This window comes from Eleutherodactylus coqui, chromosome 8 (genome assembly GCF_035609145.1).
Source record: "Eleutherodactylus coqui strain aEleCoq1 chromosome 8, aEleCoq1.hap1, whole genome shotgun sequence".
Classification (NCBI taxonomy): Eukaryota; Metazoa; Chordata; class Amphibia; order Anura; family Eleutherodactylidae; genus Eleutherodactylus; species Eleutherodactylus coqui.
Genome location: NC_089844.1, coordinates 139,242,484 through 139,263,617, shown reverse-complemented (window position 1 = coordinate 139,263,617; position 21,134 = coordinate 139,242,484). Strand labels below are relative to the sequence as shown.

The 21,134-nt window shown below is 45.4% G+C and overlaps 1 protein-coding gene across 1 annotated transcript in view; it reads right to left on the bottom strand.

The window, feature by feature from the left end:
- Window positions 1-283: 283 nt before the first annotated feature.
- Window positions 284-21,134, bottom strand: part of LOC136576915 (hexosaminidase D-like) — a 40,994-nt gene continuing 20,143 nt past the window's right edge. The window contains exons 8-15 of the mRNA XM_066576559.1: window positions 16,700-16,883; window positions 14,833-14,904; window positions 13,154-13,358; window positions 10,728-10,810; window positions 10,575-10,653; window positions 8,479-8,580; window positions 6,320-6,409; window positions 284-3,137 (exon numbers count right to left, since the gene is read on the bottom strand). Coding sequence (XP_066432656.1) covers window positions 2,945-3,137; window positions 6,320-6,409; window positions 8,479-8,580; window positions 10,575-10,653; window positions 10,728-10,810; window positions 13,154-13,358; window positions 14,833-14,904; window positions 16,700-16,883 — 1,008 coding nt within the window. The 3' untranslated portion in view covers window positions 284-2,944. The remainder of the gene's footprint in view (window positions 3,138-6,319; window positions 6,410-8,478; window positions 8,581-10,574; window positions 10,654-10,727; window positions 10,811-13,153; window positions 13,359-14,832; window positions 14,905-16,699; window positions 16,884-21,134) is intronic.

Here is a 21,134-nt window from a genome sequence, read left to right as displayed (position 1 = left end):
TGGGATCACACAACTGTCATTTGCGGCTTGCTGCATGCTGCCCATCGTCATGTACGATCTTGCCCGTGTTTGTGTGCGTAATATGCGCCAAGATAGAACATGCTGCAATTTTTCTTGCGTGCAAATTTAACACAATTCATGTAAGCGGCAACATGGGCGCCTATGGGAGATCGGTACAGCGTATTTCACGTGCAAAACCCGCAGTTGTGTGAGCCCGGCCTGAGTCTGTTGGTAGCAGGTTGCATGTGTAATATGTTGTGTACAGCACTGAATAAACTGCAAATAAGAAAATATGTTTTATTTGAACTAACACAAAATAACAAAAAGAACCTAAACAATAATTTACATAATTTACATCCATTAATTCAAAAAGTGAAAAAAAATAACAGAAGCCGAGGAGATAAGAACATTTTGGTACAGTTTCTGACCATTTCAGGTATCTAGGTGATATAATTGCTACGAGCGGCTAACAAGGAACCAAGTGGACTGATTGATACTCATAAAACCCCACTAGCTGCATTTTTCCATCTGGTTAAATGGTCACAGAGTTTTCATACAACTTGTGTTAATGTGATAACTGCTAAAAGTGCTATTTATTTCATTTACCTAAAATGACATTTTTGTGCTGAAGTATCCCTCTAAAGTGCTGGACGCTAAGGGGTCTCACTTTTTTCTAATTTGCAGTTCACTGCATGCACTCTAGTAACAGAGACACCCGAACAGTTTACAGGAAGTTGGTGGTGAGGTCTCATGTGGTCTATAAAAGTCTATGGAGAGGGGAGGGCAGGAGGAAGGAGAGAGATTCACCCAGACGCTGCTGCAGCTAATACTAAGTGATTTACAGCAACTGTCTGTGCTAGAGAATTAGGGGACTGGGGGCACCTTACCTTAATTCTAGCTCACTTACCTATAACCAAAAACATACCAACAACTTCTTGGTGAAAACGTGGGTTGGCCACAGCTTTATTAAATATTTTCAAACATATACTTTTAACTTTATTTAATTTAACTTTATTAACTTTATCTGACTATAAACCTCCCATGCCTAATTGAACTATTTTAATACCGTAACGGCCCAAAGGACGTTCGTAAGCCCCTATCCATGGGCCTGAAAACCTTCCTTTGCGCCGTAGCCCGCATGGGAAGCTCCCGGCCTTACCTCCGCTGTGACAACTTCCTAAACTGTCCCTACGCCAAAAACACCTCTCCTCCTACCCTCCACCGGGCGGGTGGGTGGGTGTCTTCTTTTTCGCTCCTTCTCTCTCGCTAGCTCCACTCGCACTGACTTTCCCGCTCCCCACTCCCTTCTCTTCCTGTCTATAACTCCGCCCCTTCCCCCTAACCGCTCGCTATTCAAACTTACATAATTCCCTCCCCGCCCCCAGTCCCACGTCGCCTCATTAATCATTTTGCGGCATACAAAGAATAAACTGCAGTTTTCTCTATGTGCAGAGTATGGAGACATCATAGCAGCTACTCTGTATCCACCAGCTCAGAGAAAACTGAGAATTAGGCTGGCTGTACACAAACAGGTCGCATTCCAGATGCGGGATTCCACACTGTAATCCAACCCCATTCCCGGCCGGTGGCCCCGCGTACCTGACTACTTTCTTCTTTATCTATATTGAGGATGGTCTGGATGGCTTTCCATCAGACATGTGCAGTACAGATTTTCCCACGATGACGTGGGTCCCGCGGCCATTCTGCAATATTAATTGTGGAAATGCTGCAGGTCGGACAGCTTCTATTGACTTCAATGAAAGTCGTCTGTGTGGACACCGCACATAAATAGAGCATGCTGTGATTTTTTTTTCCTCCTCAAGCGGAAAAATCGCAGTTGGTTTCTGCTCATGTGCAGGAAAAAGTGCTTTTTCCATAGCATGCTGCGGAAGTTATTTGCTGCGGAACCCGGGAGCGGATGCCCGCCCTAGATTTCACAATGCAAATATGCCCTATGTTAGAGAAGGTGGTTCGAAGGAAGTGTGACTGTATGACTGGGCTGCTCAGAGTTTGTTTACAGTCTGTAGCCATGGAGACACATAGGTCTGCACAAGAGCTGTATACACAAAACGGTAAGAGATTTCTAATCCAGATTATTTGCAGAGGTGCATTGTTTTTTTGTTAGATGCACTGGAACAAAGGTTGGCCAACCCTTTAATAGAGCTGAGCAAATTCTCTCTCCCAATCCAAGCTTTGCTGATTCACCTGATTTCTTGGAGATTAGTTCTCATTGGTGAATCTATTCCTGCTCTACTTTTTAACCAGCCCGACAATTACGGATTTGTTTTGTTACTTTTTGCTGTCATTGGACATTAGTGTTTGTGATCCTATCATATTTTTCACACAATTTTTTTTGTTACTGGAATTGTAAGAAGTCTGATTATATAACCCTAAAAATAAAAGTTCTCTACTCTGTATGGACTGAAGAATCTGTGAGCGATTTTAGAAGAACCCATCACCTCGGAGGCAAATGTTTTTAAGTGCACATAAACTATAATGCAGGGGGCAGTCATGAGATACTATTGACTGTATAATATGGCTACTGGAGCTGGTCTGTTCTGTGCCTCAGTTCAGGTACGAGTCCGGCGGATGTAAAGAAGCCATATTACCTTATGTTATATTACTATGTGCAGAAGGCAGGAAGACACTCCCATGATGCTTCACAAGGCTGATGATTAGAAATAACCCATCACTGGAGATGTAGATTAGTAGGGTTGGGGTGGCATCACCTTTCACATGCCGAGTCATAAGGGGCTCTTCTCATATACACAGTGAGTATTCACATCTACCCGTATATAAGTATGGGCAATTCCCAGACACCCTGGCAATCGTCTGCTGCACCCCAGTGCTTTGGATTCTGCAGAATATTAACCCTTCCCCTAGTTCTGATTTCTAGCAAAATCCAGTCCGTGGTGTTCTCACATTCCCTGGGCGCTTCTATACTTCACTTTTGCAATAGGACCTTTGGGCGAGCATTGAGTTGCAGAATCTCCTGGAAATCTTTAGCCATTTGTCGTAGAGCGTCCATGTACGGGTTCACATTCTCTTCCATCCACTCCTCCACTGTGTCTGGGAAGTAGATTGCATCGAGCTGGGATCGCAGGGCGTCTATATGAGATTCCCATTCTTCGTTGGCTCTGAAAGAACATGGAAGAAGCTCATAAAAGGACATCATGTTACCTTGTTTTTGCACCGAGGTCATGCTGCTGTTTCTGGTCATCCAGCCTATGACATCTGTACTTTTACAGCCTCCTATATTGCCGTAGGCTTCATGTCCATGGGCACGTGTGGATTCAAAGTGCAGAATCCCGCAGCGGAATACACCCGTGCCCACAGCCATGGACATTTTCTCACCAGTCCGTTGCGGGTCTCCTCCGTCCTGGACAGATCTTCTTTTCAAATCTCCTGCTTTCCCACGGATCTATGGCACGTCTGCAGTGTCAGCTGCGGGTGTGGCGCAGATCGGCCGGCCTTCGTTGATTTCAATGGAGGCCATCCATGCGGGAATCCACAGAAAATGGAGCATGCCGCATTTTTTCCCCCGCGCGTGTGATCCGCATGATGGGATAAAGTGACATCCGCAGGTATTTAATTACCTGCAGATGCCAATGATTGTCTATGGGCAGGTTGAACTGCAGATCATCAGCGTGGGTGATCCGTATTTCATTTATGCCCGTGGACATGAGGCCTTACAGTGACTATGTCACTAACATTTTTTAGATTCTGTTCTCTACACATGACTATGGGGGCGGCCATCTTTCCTGAGCTACATTTAACAGCATCTAGAGCATTTAGAAAATGTGCTTTACAGCAGCTTCATGGACCATGCACAGAATGGACAGCAGGGGATCCATTGACTTGTATGGGAGGCTGTTCTAGGCATGCTCTATGACTTGTGTAGAGGTCTTACTTCTGGGAGGTGGAGTAAAACGTTGCGCAAAATGTGATGAATACAACCCATTGTTGTGCGCAATTCCTATGTGTGAGAAAAGATAGGACCTGCCCTATCTGTCTGCGTTTTATGCAGTAAGCTGCCATAGAAGTCTATGGCAGGGTCAAAAAAGCAATGGGAGGGTGCAACCAGCGATCAATGCCGGGAAGAGAAGACAGCTGGCCCTTATCAGGCTTTAATAGCCATTCAATTCTAGCTAAAGGGAGAATCATGTGTGCTTGTAAACTGGCCATGCGAGCGCAAAAATTACAGTACTGTGTGCAGACACACGTGTAACAGCCTGATTATTGCCATTCCCATTCATGCGCAATTTGGGCATACGCTCGTCTGTCGAAGCCCTTAGGGCTCCCACACACTTGCGATTGCGTTTTTTGTTAACGCGATTGTCAATGGGACTTTCTAATGTTAAAAATGCAACAAAACGCCGTTGCGTGCGTTGTGTTTTTTTACAATAGAAAGTCCCATTGACAATCGCGTTAACAAAAAACACAATCGCAAGTGTGTGGGAGCCCTTAGATGGAGCAATGTATTGTTTGTACGAGCGAACGATGTCAGGTGTTTATTTGTACATCCTGTTCATACAGGCAGATAAATTGTTCAGTTCGCTGTACCAGAATGACGGAACAATCAGTATTTAAACCAAACAATTAGTGGACGAGCCAAGAATGATTTTCATGCTTGCATGAAATGACTGATGAGCGAACTAATTATCATCCATCATTTGATTGTTGGCTATGTTTACATTGAACAATTATCATTCAAATGCAAATGATACACCAATTTTTTTTTTAAACGATAATCGTTCCGTGTAACTCCACCCTTAGGGCTTATTCAGACAGGCGTATATCGGCCGGGTTTTCACGGCCGCTTAATGTACTTTTCCATCTAAGCGGTTCCCTCACCAGCTCTCTGCCTCTCTCCTCCAGTTCGGCGTTTGCAATGGGAGGGTGCGGGGCAGAGGTAAGCTCCACCCCCATCCTGCCCACTCCCATTGTAAACCGCTCGGCGGGGAGGAGAGAGGTAGAGAGTCGTTGAGGGGGCGGGAAGGGGGGGGCGGACTGCTTAGATGGAAGCCTATATACGCTCGTGTAAATAAGCCCTTAGATAGATGACTCCTACAAATCTTTCTCTACAGATCAGAAACTGTCAGACTAGTATTAGGCTCTGTGGTCAGAGCGAAAAATGCAAGATTGTAGGATTTTTTAAAAACATAGATTGTGACGAAAAACGAAAAGGAAAATCACCAAAATATTCTTTGAAAATATGTTTAAGGGCTCCTTCACATGAGCGCTGCGGTCGGGCCCCTTTACGTCGGTGGCGGTAGCTGCAGTGACTCCTATGGGAGCCAATGGCAGCTGCAGGTGAAGAGAGGTGGGAGGGAGTTTAGCAATGTGACTGCTAAACTCCGCCCCTCTTCTGTTCTCCTCTCCGCCCCTTGCCACTGTTTGCAATAGGATGGGCGGGACGAGGGTGGAGCTAAACCCCTTCACCCCAGTGCAAACAGTGGAGAGGGGAGGGAGCTCAGCACACCAGCTCCCGCCTTGTCCCACCTCCTCCCATTGCAGAGAGCCGACGAGGGGGAGGGAAGGGGAAGACAGCCCGACAGCGTATACGCTACCCTGTGCATCACACAGTGGCATATATTGGCCGGCCGATATAAGATTGTGTGATAAGACCTAAAAATGGAGATCTGCATTTTTGCCAGAAACAGCGCCCCATATGAGTATTCCTGACATTGCAACTTGCTATCAGCCAGAGTCCAGTGTGCAGATTGCAGCACGAATAAGAAAATGAGGATTACTTATTGGTTGTGCCTCGTATACCTATGATAACACTACCGGAGCACATTTCTAGGACGTGTTGCCAGGGATTCTATATTTATATGGAGTCTATAACTTCGAAGGGATTATCTGACACTTCAAAACTGATGGTTCATTCTTAGAATAATCCACTAATATTAGACCGCTGAGGGTCTGACTCTCAAACCTATGTGGATCATTTGCTTGAAGAGTCTCCTTCACTATTTACTAGCCACAGCTCCATACTTTTCGTAGTGCTTATGCCTGGTATTACAGTTCCATCCCATTCACTTGGGAAGGATGAAGCTGCTGTGAGTTGTAATACCAGACATAGCCACTACTAACAGTACGGTGCTGTGCCTGGTAAATAATGAAGGTGGTACAACTGATTGATGGAGTGCCAAGAGTCAGTCCCCCCACCAATCTAAAATTGATGGCCTATCCTTAGCATAGACAATCAAATGTTAAGTCCTGCAGAATGTCTTTAGCCCACACAAGGTAGATTTCTATTTACACAAATAAGATATTACTTAAAGGGCTCTTAGTCCGTATTTAATTTTATACTCACTTCAATATTTTTGCACTGAATGTCTCCATCTTATGCGGATTGCCAAAGCGGTGTGCCCTGTGGTAACGTGAGAACCAGCCGTTGATTTCACTGTGCAAAAAAGAGAAAACATCACTGAAGAATACAAAAACGGATTATACAATATACACTCTTTTGCCACTTTATTAGAGACCCCCATCTAGTATCATGTTGAGCCTACTTTGGCCTTCAGAACCGTAGCAATTTGTGTTGGCGTAGATTCCACTAGGTGAGGAAATCGTTCTGCAGGAATATCGGCCCCTGCGGACAGGAAGCTTCTTGTAGTTGCTGCAGATTAGATGGAGGTGCTGACCTGTTCTGATCAGCTGACAGGAAGGGGTCATCGATTCATGCTTCTTGCACCAAATTCTGACCTCCCAACAGCACGGGGCAACAGAATTCTGGATTCATCCAACCAGGTGAGGTTTTCTGCTGCTCAGTGATACAAGTTTTGTGCTCTTTTGCCCCCCGGAGTCTTCTCTCTTACACAGCAATGTCACTGGAACTCGTCACCAGCTGTTTTAGCCCATTCGTGTTAAAGAATAAGAAGCTGTGCATTTGGACACATTAGTTATGGTACCCGCATTGTATTTGGCTGCAATTTGCCTGACTGTGCAGCGCCTGTCATTAGAATGATTTTTCACATCCTCCTCTGACCCCTTTCCTCATGGAGTTTTTCCATCCACAGGATCCCCTTTTGCTGGTGTGTTTCCTTGATCACACCATATCTGTATGCTCTCCACATTGCTATACAAGAAAACTCCACGCGTGTGGCAGTGACATCCTGGCTCCTGTAGTCTAACAATGATGACCGGGCCTCGTTAGAAGTCACTCAGATCGCTGGATTTTCCCATCTAATGTGAATTCACACTGAAACTGATCGACGGAAAACTTGTCACCTGATTTTATGCTGCACTCCGGGGTCACGGGGAGAATTTCCATATAGGAGAGTCCAATCGTGAAAGGGCTGGCATCATTAATAAAGGGGCCATTCAGAGTAATATACCTTTGGTTGGGGTCAAAGTTACTAAGACCAGCGTGTTCATGAAATAAATCAGGATTATGTTCCTCACTCTCCCCAATTATTTTCTCTCCTTCCATCATACATTGGGATTAGAGATGAGCGAACCTACTCGTTTCGAGTAATTACTCAATTGAGCACCACGATTTTCGAGTACTTCCGTACTCAGGTGAAAAGATTCGGGGGGCGCCAGGGGGCGGGGGGAGGCGTGGCGGAGCGGGGGGTAGCAGCGGGGAACAGGGGGGAGCCCTCTCTCTCTCCCTCTCCCCCCCCCCCTCCACTCTCCGCTGCAACCCCCCACTCACCCACGGCGCCCCCCGAATCTTGTCGCCCGAGTACGGAAGTACTCGAAAATCGCGGCGCTCGGGCGAAAAAGGGGCGTGGCCGAGTATGCTCGCTCATCTCTAATTGGGATCACTACCTGCTGTTCCCCCTTAACCGCTGGGCCCCATAGCAGCTGCTATACCTTTTTTCCATATATATAACACATTTCCAAGCTTCAGCATAATGTGGTCATAACATTTGTTGCATAGAGTATTAAAGGACACATGGTCTGGACAATGGGGTCAGTTCACTATGCCCATGGTTGGTACCCAAGAGGGTACATGACATGTCCAGTACTGGTACACTGGTACAGTGCATGATCATAACTTTAATGGTACTTTGATGTAGTTTATTTGAGTAAAAGAATGGACTTGATGATTAATTGAATTATTTAGATTACTTCGCCCCTCGGTAACCCCGTGATTCTGTTTTCACACTAAATTGCAAAAAAAAAACAATAAAAAGCAATCAAAAAGTCCCTACATGGTACCACTGAAGTCTACAACTCGTATCGCAGTCTTAGTATTTAGCAAAAAAAAAAAGAAAATTGAGATTGGAATTGAAAATTGTCCATAAGTTAAAAAAAATTGATTTTAATTTTTGGCAAAAATCAGCCCCAGTAGAAGGTTTTTAGTTTTTAGCATTGAGAAACCCTGCCCTGTACCATGGAGACTGTGGAGCTGGTGCCCAGCACCACCGTATGGACCCTGTGATGTACCCTGTCCTTGGGTGCTATACTAGTCATATAGCTCACATCCACTGCTGTGCAGTCATAGTTTGGTCATTCCCTTCTTACCTGTCTCCCTCTGTGATTTCATGAACCTTCCCCTTCAGTTCGCTGTGGACTTTCTTCACCATGTTATAAATTTCAGATCCAGGAAATCCTCCGGTCCCGTCACTAAGAGGAAGAAATCACCAAAGAACTATATTTCGACTGTAAACTTCATTGTCGTTCATTAAAAGGGTTTCCAGGGTTTTTCTGGAAACAGCGCCACTCTTGTTCATGGGCTATGTATGGTATTGCAGCCTCACTGAAAATCTGCCATTGCGTTTGAGCTCCATAAACTGTGTCATGGGGCTGAAAGGTGATGGAACAGAGAGTCCTGGGAGCTGCGTTCCATACTCACTGGGTGCTCCATTCCAGAGCTGTATCTCCACAAAGATTACAGGTGCCAACAGCTTGACTCTTTCTGCACATGCATCTTACATAGAGATGAATGGGAGATGCGCACGCAGAAAGTGAATATGAGACACTGCTCCAAGGACTGCCCATTCCATCACCTTGGAGCCCCATAACATAGTTTATGGGGGTCAAACATAATGACAAGTTCTCTTTAATGGGATTATCTGTGATGTAAATATTGATGGCCTGTCCTTAAGATGTCATCAATACTAGATTGGTGGGGTCTTACTCCTGGGATCCCGATCAATCATCTTTTTAACCCCAGACAAGTGCTGTGATGACACATTTATTGGTTACGTGACCTTTCTGCAGCTCAGTCCCAATCCACTGAATGGGATTAAGTTGCAAATACCTGACACCAATGCTATGTAACCTACAGCTCTGTGCCTGGTATACACTGATAGAAGTCTAAAAAAGGGAGGACTCCGGCACAACCTGGTGGCAGGTGTCAAATTAGATGAGAGGTGGAGCCAAAGATAACTAAAGATGCTTTATTATATAACCAGCAGGTTACATGTTTCGAGGTATAACCTCTTCTTCAGAAAGCTGAGTGAACACTAAAAACAGTACAAACAAGGTGCAAGTAAAAAGCAAAGTATGGAAAGAGTACAGAAAAGCATTAAAAATAAAATAAAACTAGAATATCACTCCAAGGGCTATTTCAGACGACCGTATATCGGCTCGGTTTTCACTTAGCTCTGCCCCCATCTCGCCCCCTCCTATTGCAAATAGTGGAGAGGGGAGCTCAGTTCCTGCTCCTGGCTCTTCCATCCTCCTCCCCCTGCAGACAAGGACACCGTATATCGGCTCGGCGTGAAAACCGAGCCAATATATGGTCGTCTGAAACAGCCCTAAGGGTGCCTTTCCACTAGCCTTTTTTTTTATCGCCGAGCCGATATACGGTGTCCTTGTCTGCAGGAGGGGGGGGGGGGAAGAGCCAGGAGCCAGAACTGAGCCCTCTCCCCCTCTCCGCCCCTTGCCACTATTTGCAATAGTCCTGGTGCTTAGCTCCATCCCTGCCTGCCCCTCTCATTGCAAATAGTGGCGAGGGGCAGGCAAGGGGCGGGGGCTCAGTTCCTGCTCCCGGCTCTTCCATCCCCCCCCCCCCCCTCTGCAGACAAGGACACCGTATATCGGCTCGGCGTGAAAACAGAGCTGATATATGGTCGTCTAAATAGGCCCTTATGGTGAATGCACATGGGCGGACTTGAATTGCAGAATCTGGAGAGAGCGACCGCCTCGGGATTCCGCAGCAAATACCAATCATATAGTGCAAAGCAGAAGTGATTCTTTCTGCACATTGCGATTTCCGCTCGCGGATGAATAAAAGAAATCGCAGCATGCTCTGTTTTCCTGCGGATTCCCCACGGATGGCTTCCATTGAAGTCAATGGAAGCCGTCTGACCCGCGGTCCGCTTGCAATTGAAATTGGGGGCCGCGGATTTCGCGGGAAAAGCAAGAGTTTAAAAAACAATCTGTACTGCGCATGTCCGACGGCGAGCCGTGCAGCCATCCGCAGTACAGAAAGAAGAAAACGAAAGCAGGTACGCACGGACGCTGCTGCTGCCAGGGCCGGATTCCACATGCAGAATCCGACCCGCCGCTGTGCAGACGGCCTCAATGAAAATAAATAAAGTGGACAGGAGAGAACTTGAAATTCTGGTCCAACCTTTTTAACCCCCTCAGTAAAGGCTATGGGTTGTAGTTACCAAGTGTTTTTCTCCGGATTGATGCTGCTGAATCCGAGTATGTGACTGATGTCCTTCTTGGCATCTTCTTTGAGTTCTCCTGTGTGGGAGAAGACAGGTGACAATGCTGCAGATAAGGCGACACATCTCAGTGACTTCAGTGAACGCACTTACCGTACTTGAGAGTCTTTAGACACACCGCCAGGGAGGGGATGCCCACCGGGAGCAGCTCACAGAGCACTGAGTAATGATCGTACCTGCAGGGACAGACAACGGGCAATCAGTGACATGAGCACTATAGGTCTGTAGGTAAAACACCTTCATCTCAGCCATAATGTCATCAATCCAATACAGCGAATCAAACCATTATACTCCTCAATGCAGGTAGTGAATGCACAGACCACTGAGCAGTAGAGTAATCCCAGGACAGCATTTACATTGACTGATGTACCCCAGAATGGCAGAGGAGGTACATGCCGTAGATGTGGATGCATTTACAGTATGGGGTCTCTTACAGCAACTGTAAGTAGCCCGAAGCTCTGCAGCCGTTCTGAAGCTTTAAGACAATGTGATGCCACTCTCCCTTATTATACAATATGCAGCTGAAGCTGACAACTGCATGATGTATAATAAGTGCTGCCCCCTGCCGGTGACTTCAAAAACTGCAGTTGTATATTTACTCATAGATAGTCCAAGGGGATGTGAGGTCAGAAGACACATTTAGGATGTGTTCCTTTTCCAGCTGAATTGCGCTGCGTACTGCGCATCTCCTTGTGTATTGTGTGCCCATTTGCACCCCCTCCCCCCCATAGACTTCTATGGGGGCATTTGGTGCGCACAAAAATAGGGCATGCTGCTATTTTTCAATGTGTGCGAAAAACTGGATTGTGGACGAACCCATTGAAATCAATGGGTTCTATTCTCTGCATACTGTTCACGTAAATTTTGCAAATATGCCCGAGTGAGGGAGCACTTAACCTGATTCTAAAAAAAAAATTGCCCCAGTGAAGAGGGGCCGAGCTGCAATACCAGATATTGATTCTAATGGACATCCCATGTTACTGATTAAACTACATGGATTTTTGCTCCTGCAGACTTGGAAAAAAAAGGGACTTATCACTTCTTGATGTTAGTTTGGTGGCAAATTTTCCCATTAAATTCATTGGAGACTCAAAATCCGCACCAAATTTGCATCAAAATCTACATACAACATTGAAAACCGTGTTAAAAATCCCTAGTTTAAGATGCATATTTTAAACGTGGATTCCACATTGGATTTTTCAGCCTCACACAGGTGAGCGCAATGCCAATCCGTGAAAAATGGACTCATTTTCCTTTTGATTTTCATGCGTTTTTCCTTTTTTCCCACACAACAGTCTCATCCAAGTGTCATCTATGTATTAAAAGAAATGGTGGCTTAATTGATGTAATTGAAAAGTTCTATTGAAGTCAATGGGTGCATGAAAAAAAAACAGAACGCACTCATATGCCATGCGAATGCATTCCGTTTTTTTAACGCACTCATTGATTTGAATGGATAATTCTTGCCCAAGAATCAGACCAAGATAGGAGATGATGCATTTTTTTTTTACTCAGACTGTCTGATTATGAAATCAGTGCGTTCTATTTCCATGCGAGTTTGGTTTGATTAAAAATCGGACCATACTTGCACGGAAAAAACCTCTTGTGTTAAAAAGCCCTTAAATCACCACGTGAATGTATCCTAAGAAGATGTTTGAGAAGCTGTATTATTACTGTGTTAGGTAGCCTAAGGGCTTATTCACAGGAGCGTACATAGGCCGCTATGTCACGGCCGGAGAGGAGGAGAGAGGCAGAAAGTCGGTAAGGGGGAGGGAAAGGGGAAGACAGCTCAGACGGTAGAGTATATCGGCTGGCCATGAAAACCGCGGACGATATACGCTACTGTGAATAAGCCCTAAAGCTGATGAGCCTGGCAGAAGCTGCACCAAACTGAACACCGTGATTCACTGTGCTATACATTTAGCGCAGCTTGCCAGATATGATAGTAATTCTTCTTGAATGGCATATCTATTAATATATGTACACCAGTTTTCTGACAGACAAAAGTCGCACATTATAGTGCACACCATAATTTGAAACTTTTTGCCTTTTTACTCCGGCCATCACCAATTTTCTAAAAGTCCTGGTAAAAACGGTGTGTGGCCGCACAAGGACCATAAGACTTGTTATAATTTATGCAACAAACTGCATTAAAGCTGAAACCTACGTAAGCTCGTAAATGAAGTAGGTTTCAGTCCGGCCATCAGAGATACCACCAGATGCCACAAATAGTATTAAGACACTTATGCCTCCTAATACATTTGTCACACCAATGTCAGTGTAACCTTTATAAGGCATGTATGCGCCACTTGCATGACACAAGGTGAGCTAGAATACTGGCACACTGAGTTTAGTAACTCTCCCCCCACCAGACCACAGTTGGTGGACCCTTCTACAATGTAGTGCTGCTCCTTATCTTACCTGTAAATCTAGTTCTCGGTTTGCTACTGTATATAGAGATATTAAGCATAGCCATCATGAATATTCCCAGTCACCCTCACACACACAAGGTTTCTAACCTCTGCCACCCAGTTAGTGCTATGCCACTATAGTGGATCTTGGGGAACTTTCTCATCTGGTTGATGACTTTCTTCCACTCCTGGTGGTTCTTCATGTGCATGCCCATTGGGGTCCACATCTGAGCCGGGCCTGTTGCCCCTTTAAACGCACTTGCAAACCAAATATTTGTAAATCCGCTTTTTTCATACTTAGCAATAAAGGACTCTGAGAATGGAAACACAAGACAAGACCATTAGATATGATAGTTTCTCAGTGCGTAATATGTCCCCTGAGCTGGTAGGGATGTATCGGGATAGATAAGGCCGGACTTGTCATGTCCACCACCATAACACTTGTAAGCAGTAAATGCAGAATCCACAATGAAATTTCAGTCCGAAAAAAGCTCCAATTAACAACCTGCAATTGTCTTCCTCGTCTAACCAGTCTCATTCCATCCGTCTTAGTGATGACACCGAGTCATGTTCATCAGCCTCCCTTACGGGCTAATCACAGTGATAAGCGGTTTAATGTGCTTTGCATGGCAGTAGAGCTCACAAAGCAAGCAAATCTGTCTCTACCTCATTAGCTGAAGGATTTATTTTTTAACATATGAAATACAAAAATCCACAAGAGAAAATGTCAAATACAGTAGATTAAGCAGTGGAGATTTCTGTGGTCATCATTAAAGGTGTTGTGACAAGATGGTATTCCCTGTTCATATACCCTATTAGGACATATGTCTGTCATAGAGAGGAGTCCCCCGCTTAGAAACCCCCTCTATGTCCTAGAATGGAGAACTGTTCAGAGTCGGGGTGCCAAGAGCTCCGCATTCTCAGAGGGGTTGTGCTTCTTGGCATACCCCCTCTAAGGAGTTGTCGCACAAACACAAACCCTTCTAGAATAGAAGTAGCCCTGTGTCTGGATTCTCTTAATCTACTCCTAGTGATCAGCTGTCATCACTGGAAGCCGCGCCTGACCATACACTCCTCCAGCAGTGGCCGGGTAGCATTGCATGGTGGCCATTCAGATGAACTGCGATCAACGTCATAAATAAGCATTCATGTAATGCAAGAACAGAGCAGCTCTTCATTCTGGCTCATAGAGGGGGCCTAGAGCTAGGGACCCATCTATAAATACCATGTGTCCTAACAAAGCATATGGACTGGGGTGGTCTTCATAAGACAACCTCTTTAACTATCTTTAAAGGTGTTGTACCAAGATTACAAGTTATCCCCTATCCATAGGATAAGGGGTAACTTGCTGATCGATGGGGGTTTCACTGCCGTTCTCGAGATCAGGGGTGCATGTCACCTATCCTCCTCATTGCAGGGTCACTGCACCCCGCGCAATGAGGAGGAAACTGAATGGAGCACTCCAACGCTCCATTCACGTTCAATGGGCACCACTTTCAAGTAGCACCACTTGAGTATTTCCGTCAGCCCCATTGAAATGAATGGAGCATTGACCACGCATGCTCGGCCAGCATCCCTTCATGCTTTCATCGCTGCAGAGGGAGAAGTGACCCCTGCAGTAAAAGGCAGAACGGGACATGGGAGTCCCATTCTGGAGATTGGCAGGGGTGTCAGCAGTGAGACCCACACCGATCATCTATGGATAGGGGTATTCTTATCTTTCATCGTGTTGCACAAACATTATTCTCCCCCAACTAATCAGAGATGTGACGACGTACACAATTTACCTGTTTGTTCCATATTAAAATTGCCATGATAGAGCCACAGGACTGGAGAAACGTGCTTAATGATTCCGGAGGCTGCAAGAGATTGTGCAACATTGTGGCTGTGATATTACAAGGTGTAAAGCAATACAAGAAGTTGTGTATATTTGTGTCTCAACATACTGCAGTCACTTCTCATCATATTAAAGGGGTGGGTATTCCAGGAATTTACTATTGATGACCTATCCTCAGGATAGGTCATCAATACTTTATTGGCAGCGTCTACCGCTCAGGATCCCTGTAGATCCTCTGATACTCCAGCAGGTCATCAGTAGTAAATTCCCAGAAAACCTCTTTATGCTGCCCATATAAATTAAACTAGTAATTATTAGGAAGTTAAAGTACCAGTGTTTCTGGTGGTGCTACATGTATGTCACACACACAGTACTGCTGCATACATTGTTAATCCCATACAACAGGGACCAGAAGCAGCACAGCACTGGAGATGAAGGACCTGTGATGATGTCACCGTCATGCTCCGCCCTTGATCACATGATGGTGACGTTCATCCCGAGAAAATGACTTACATGCTTCGCCCCTTATCACATGACGGTGACGTCATCAAAGGACCTGTACCCTTGCGCAGATCATGGTCGGACTACAAACTACCTGCGGCATGCATTGCTGTGGAATACTAAGAAACACCTTGCCAGACAGCAGCTGTGTGCGTACAGGACCTGTGATGATGTCATGTGATCAGGGGCGGAGCATTTAACTCCCTCACTGGGGATGAAAGTCCTTTGATGACGTCACCATCATATGATCAGGGGTGCAGAATGTAAGTCACTCACGAATCCACTCACTCACGGATGGACAGATCGTCGTCAGTCAAAACATTTATGTTGGTATATCATGTTAACATAGACAATACCTGCCAACAATCTAATACATGTACGGGGTCTCCTGACTGACCCCCAATGGAGAAATCTTATGCATGGCCTGCTCATAGATCTGGCATCACTATACCTTGCTCCTTCCACTACCTTTAAGGGAACCTGTCAGCAGAATATAGGTATATTACCTGGCCCCACAGTGTAAAACAGCATAGTAGCAGGATCACATTGATGTTTTAAGCAGAATGGAGCGATTCTGCAAAAAAAAGTCAAAATCCTACTTTTATTGCAGAGCGCCTGTTAAGTCAAATGCCCTGCCTCAAGAGGCGGCGCCATTACAGCTCCAAGTAAAGATGTCACTTGTTAAATCCCTCCTCTTCAACCTCTCGCTGCCACCCACGTTAGTACAAACCAGGCTGAATCGCATGCAAGTGTCTCATCTTCCAGCACGTATAATGTAAAGCAAGGCTTAGATGACTGGAATTTACTGGTGCACTGCGTATGCGCCAGAAGACAAGCCAAGAGAGGTGCATGTCGCATGCGCAGGATTCAGCATGGCAAGCGCTGACTATCCATGCATATTAATGCACAGTGTGCCTCAGGTAGTCAGACTAGCGGTGCGGCCATCTATGTTTCTTCAGGATGGGCGGGTCACTTTAAATCATGTCTATGGCCTTCTACTTGTCTCCACTTTGCTGACAAATCACATTCCGTCCTGTCCTCACTAACACAACCACAGATCACTTCCTGATCTAAGATACTCTGTGCTGCTGTAGCTTCTTGTAACCTTTTGTATGTCCCCCTCCGTCACTGCTACTGTCTTACTAACATACCAAAGAAAGTGGACAGGTCATTGCCCCATATGCTCAGCATACTCATCTGCTGCTGCTCTCATCACTGCCAGGATCTGATTGGCTACACTGTGTTATAGCCCCACCCCACCTTCTGATTGGCTACCGTTTTTGCTAAAAGGAAACAGTAGACAGACGGCCACTCACCTTGTATGCTCTCTCTGCTCAGCTTTCTCAGCATGTCATCCCACATCAGCAGTTTCTTCTCGGGGAACTCGGTGTGGAGGAAGCCAACTACATTCTTCAAGTGGGAGAGGAACATCTTGCCCAGGTCTCCTTTGTTATTGTTTAGCCAGGACGTGGAATCCTGACCCTCACCCAGGTGGTAAACCTACAATTATGGAGGACATCGAGACAAGATAAAGCACAGCTCCACTTACCAATATCTCTTTATATCTTACACCTAAGAATCTGTTCACATTTCCATCATAGGAACAGAAAAACTTTAATAACGGTGTGACAGATCCGTCATATGAGGGACATCAACGGAGCCAGACAGATCCCATTGACAAGAATGGTTTCCATCAGGTTTTCATCACGGTGTTTGTCATCATACCAGATAATCAGGTTAATTCCCAACGCCCACAGCTTTAAAAACACATTATTTAGGGAGGCCTACCATACAACCTAACCTAAAGTCTTTTCCATCTACACTGCTATACTCTCCTTTGGAAGGAAACCTGCGCTGCTTCTCACTTCAACCCCCACGCACCCCACTGCACCTCTTATCTGCGTATTCACTAACAGGGCTGGGGATCTGCGTATTCACTAACAGGGCTTGAAAAAGACTTAGATTAAGTCGAAACGTCGCCATTTTATGGAGCAATAAAACCCTTTTTTTATAATCTCTACACCGTTGATGCTGCCGCCTCCTTGGATACCATTGCATTTATTTGGGGTTTGGTTCATGACCCCACAGGTGGCTTGGCATATACAGACTGGAACCTCTGCACTGAAGTGCATGTGTTAGGTGTGCTGCGGGACTTTCCTATTTCTACTGATACAATGCTACAAATCACATATATGTGAAGCCCATGCTTTCCTATTCACACATGCGATGTTTTGTAGCATGCAAAAATCCAACACAAAAACCTTGCGGGCCCGGTGATATGCCCGCGACATGCGAGCTTTTGTTGCCCATGTTTTCCTATGGAGCCTTTCTCTCTGTTGCATCGCATCGCAGAAAAACTGGATTTTTGTGCGGTGCGATGCAACTTTGACATTAGGAAATCCTATTATCAAAGCCCTAATCTAAGCCCTGGCTGCAAGAAAAAGAAAAAAAAAAGCGCATCTTTTCCCCGGGTCCTCAACATTATTCTCCTTCATCTCTTCTGGCCGGGGATTTAAAAAGAAGCATACATCACCTAGAAGTGCTGTCCCAGGCTCCGCTGCACCTTCTTCCTAGTCCCCAACACTTGTTTTCTTCATTTCTTCTGGCCGGGGATTGAAAATGATGATGCTTAGCCAATCACAGCCAGCGCTCGATGGACTAATCACAGTCATTCATCGAGCGCTGGCTGTGATTGGCTAAGCATCAGCCAATCACAGCCAGTGCTTCCAGGAGGCGGGGATTTTCAAACCCTGTGCCAGAATAGATGAAGAAAACAAGTGCTGGGGACTAGGAAGACGCTGCACGTGGAGCCCTGGACAGAGCTTCTAGGTGAGGTATGCTTTTTTTAAAAACTTTTTTGCAGTTAGGGTATATTTTCAGGGTAGGGCTTATATATTTCAAGCACCCCCCAAAAATCCTCGCAGGTAGTGCTACAAAGTGGCAGTATTGCTGCCAGAAGACGCAGCAATATCGCTGGGACCAGTTATGCGATATCGCTGTGACATCTCGCGGCACCATATGTGTATACTTCCCTACAGTCTGTGAGCTCTTGCAAGCAAGCCCTTCACTCGTATTGTTCAAGCTTCGCATCAGTTTAATACTGTATGTCATGACTCACTTCGTGCATGTTTACTAGAGATGAGCGAATATACTCGTTTCGAGTAATTACTCGATCGAGCACCGCGATTTTCGAGTACTTCCGTATTCGGGTGAAAAGATTCAGGGGGTGCCGGGGGGCAGGGGGAGGCGTGGCGGAGCAGGGGGTAGCAGCGGGGAACAGGGGGGAGCCCTCTCTCTCTCCCTCGCCCCCCCACTCACCCACGGCGCCCCCCGAATCTTTTCACCCGAGTACGGAAGTACTCGAAAATCGCGGCGCTCGGGCGAAAAAGGGGCGTGGCCGAGTAGGTTCGCTCATCTTTAATGTTTACCCCAATTTCTAAAGCATTACAGAATATGTTAGTGTGATATAGAGACTGGGGGGACGTCAGCCATGTTGGCAGTGTGTGTCAGGCCTACTGTCATCCATTTTGTAAAGTTTCTCAGTCCCCCCTGCCTTTTGAATATTCGCATTTAGAAAGGCAATTGTCTGACATTCCCCTGGACCAAAGTGAATAAGCCCCTTCTATTCTCCCTGCCCTCCTAGCTCCACTTGTCTGTTTAGTTTAGAATTAGCATGGGGATACCACATTGTGTGACCATTTACTTGTTAATGAAGTCTAAGGAAAATCATTCACCTAGGAGCTGGTTTCTCACAGACACTCTGGCTCCAAGGTTCAAATTAGGAAAAAATCTTTTAATAAGGATTGTTGGTGGTGTGAAGGTCCTAGCCTGATATGAATTATATTTTCGGAATCGGGAAGGGAAGAGAGGGGTGGTGTCGTCTGAATAAAACACATCTAAACTCATTGAGGTACAAGCCCCAGAATACACCCAAATAGTGTATCTGCGTACCTGGTAATAATTTAAGTGTCACGTTTGATATCGCTGAGTAGATAAAATCATGACCGGAAATATGCCAGGCATATATTCCTGATCGGAGGATCTCCTGCGGAGATATGGCCGAAATGGGGAATTATGTTTTTTCACAGGTATGTACGCGTTTACCCCACCCTTCTCTGAATGACCTCAGAGGGGGCAGGGGGAGGTGTGCTCTATGGAAACTTTAAATACTGGGAGATTAGAGACACCGTCAGATCTTTAGAGATATGCCACAGCATAAAGACTTTCCGTTTGCTTCCAGTGACTTCGCACAATCCCAAATCTGGTATCTTCTTTATTTCTTCCTTGTTTTATTTTAAGTATTGTCTTTTGTGTATACCTGTAAACCTTATCTCCACTGTAACATCTTTTTCTGTTTATTTTTGTATATATATATATATATATATAAATATTTAGCACTGCTAGTCTTTTTTTTAGAATAAATCTGCAATTTATTAGTAAAACCTTGTTCGAATCCTAACTCCGAAGATTGTGTTAATAATTCATAAATGTGGGTTCCAGCTTACCTAAGGGAACAAAGATGGTGGTGGCAGTGAGTGTGTGTGTATTGTGAAGTGCTGGAGTCCTTAGTCCGGATCGGGGGTGATTTGAGCTTTTGTTTTGCATACGTGCAGGCGCCTGAGAAAGCTGGGTACAAATCCGCCTGTATTCTATCAACTCCGCGCTTACTATTATGTTAGGGTGATTGATAGAGACTCTGCCGAGACAAGTGTTCACAGCAGTGAGAGCGCTCGGAATAGTTGATCTGTGACATTTGGTGATAGAGTCGGGATCAATAGGGGTCTCCCCATCTCTCCCATCCGTGACAAATACAGATTGTTCTTATTATCTCCTGAACTGCTATTTTTTATTTGTGCTAGTTGCTGCTTGGAATCCGTCAGCACTTTGCCGACAGACACACCCATAACTGGATACACATCTGCAGCTGCCTTAGGAGGAGTTGAATGTAGAGCTAACAGAAATATTGGGAGTAATCTGCATATGACAGATTTATGTTTTTTGTATGGAGCTGAACTGAAACAGCTGGCACATCCAGGGACGTAACTATAGGGGATGCAGTTAGGGGGCCCATAAGGCCTCTCTTCTCCATATAGGGAGCCCAGTACTATGAATAAAGCATTATAGTTGGGAGCCCTATAACAGATTTTGCATTAGGGCCCAGAAGCTTCATGTTACGCCTCTGGGTACATCCTATGGTGAGATGTGGCACTGTATTTGGAGATGTCCTAGACCAAACCCTTTAATGCAAAAAACAATCAGTTCAATAGGTTTGCTTTATTTTTGAATAATGTTTTGTAAGATAAAATTGTTTTTTTCCATATAAGACAACTGCACAGAGATTTAAGGCCCATTTAGACACAACGATTATTGCTCAAGATTCGCTTAAAGGCAAATTTTAGGAGCAATAATCATTGTATGCTTTTAGGTCCTCCGAGAACTGCGTGTTCTCGGAGCGCTCAGCTGGTATCCAGCTGAGTGCTCTGAGTGGGGTATACAGAACACAGCTGGAGCACTGTCTTGTGCATACTCCTGCTGTGTTCTCCGAACGGGATACCAATTGAAACAATAGTATCAGCGGTATCCTGCTGAGAACTTAGCTCGCGGTCCTGATAAAACTCATCATTGTCTTTCAGCTAGCTGAAAGTTAACGATGAGCGAATAGTGCACGAACAGTGCACGATGGCCGCGCGTTTAGACAACGATTATCGCTCAAAAGACAGCTTTTGAGCGACTTTTGAGCGATAATCGTTG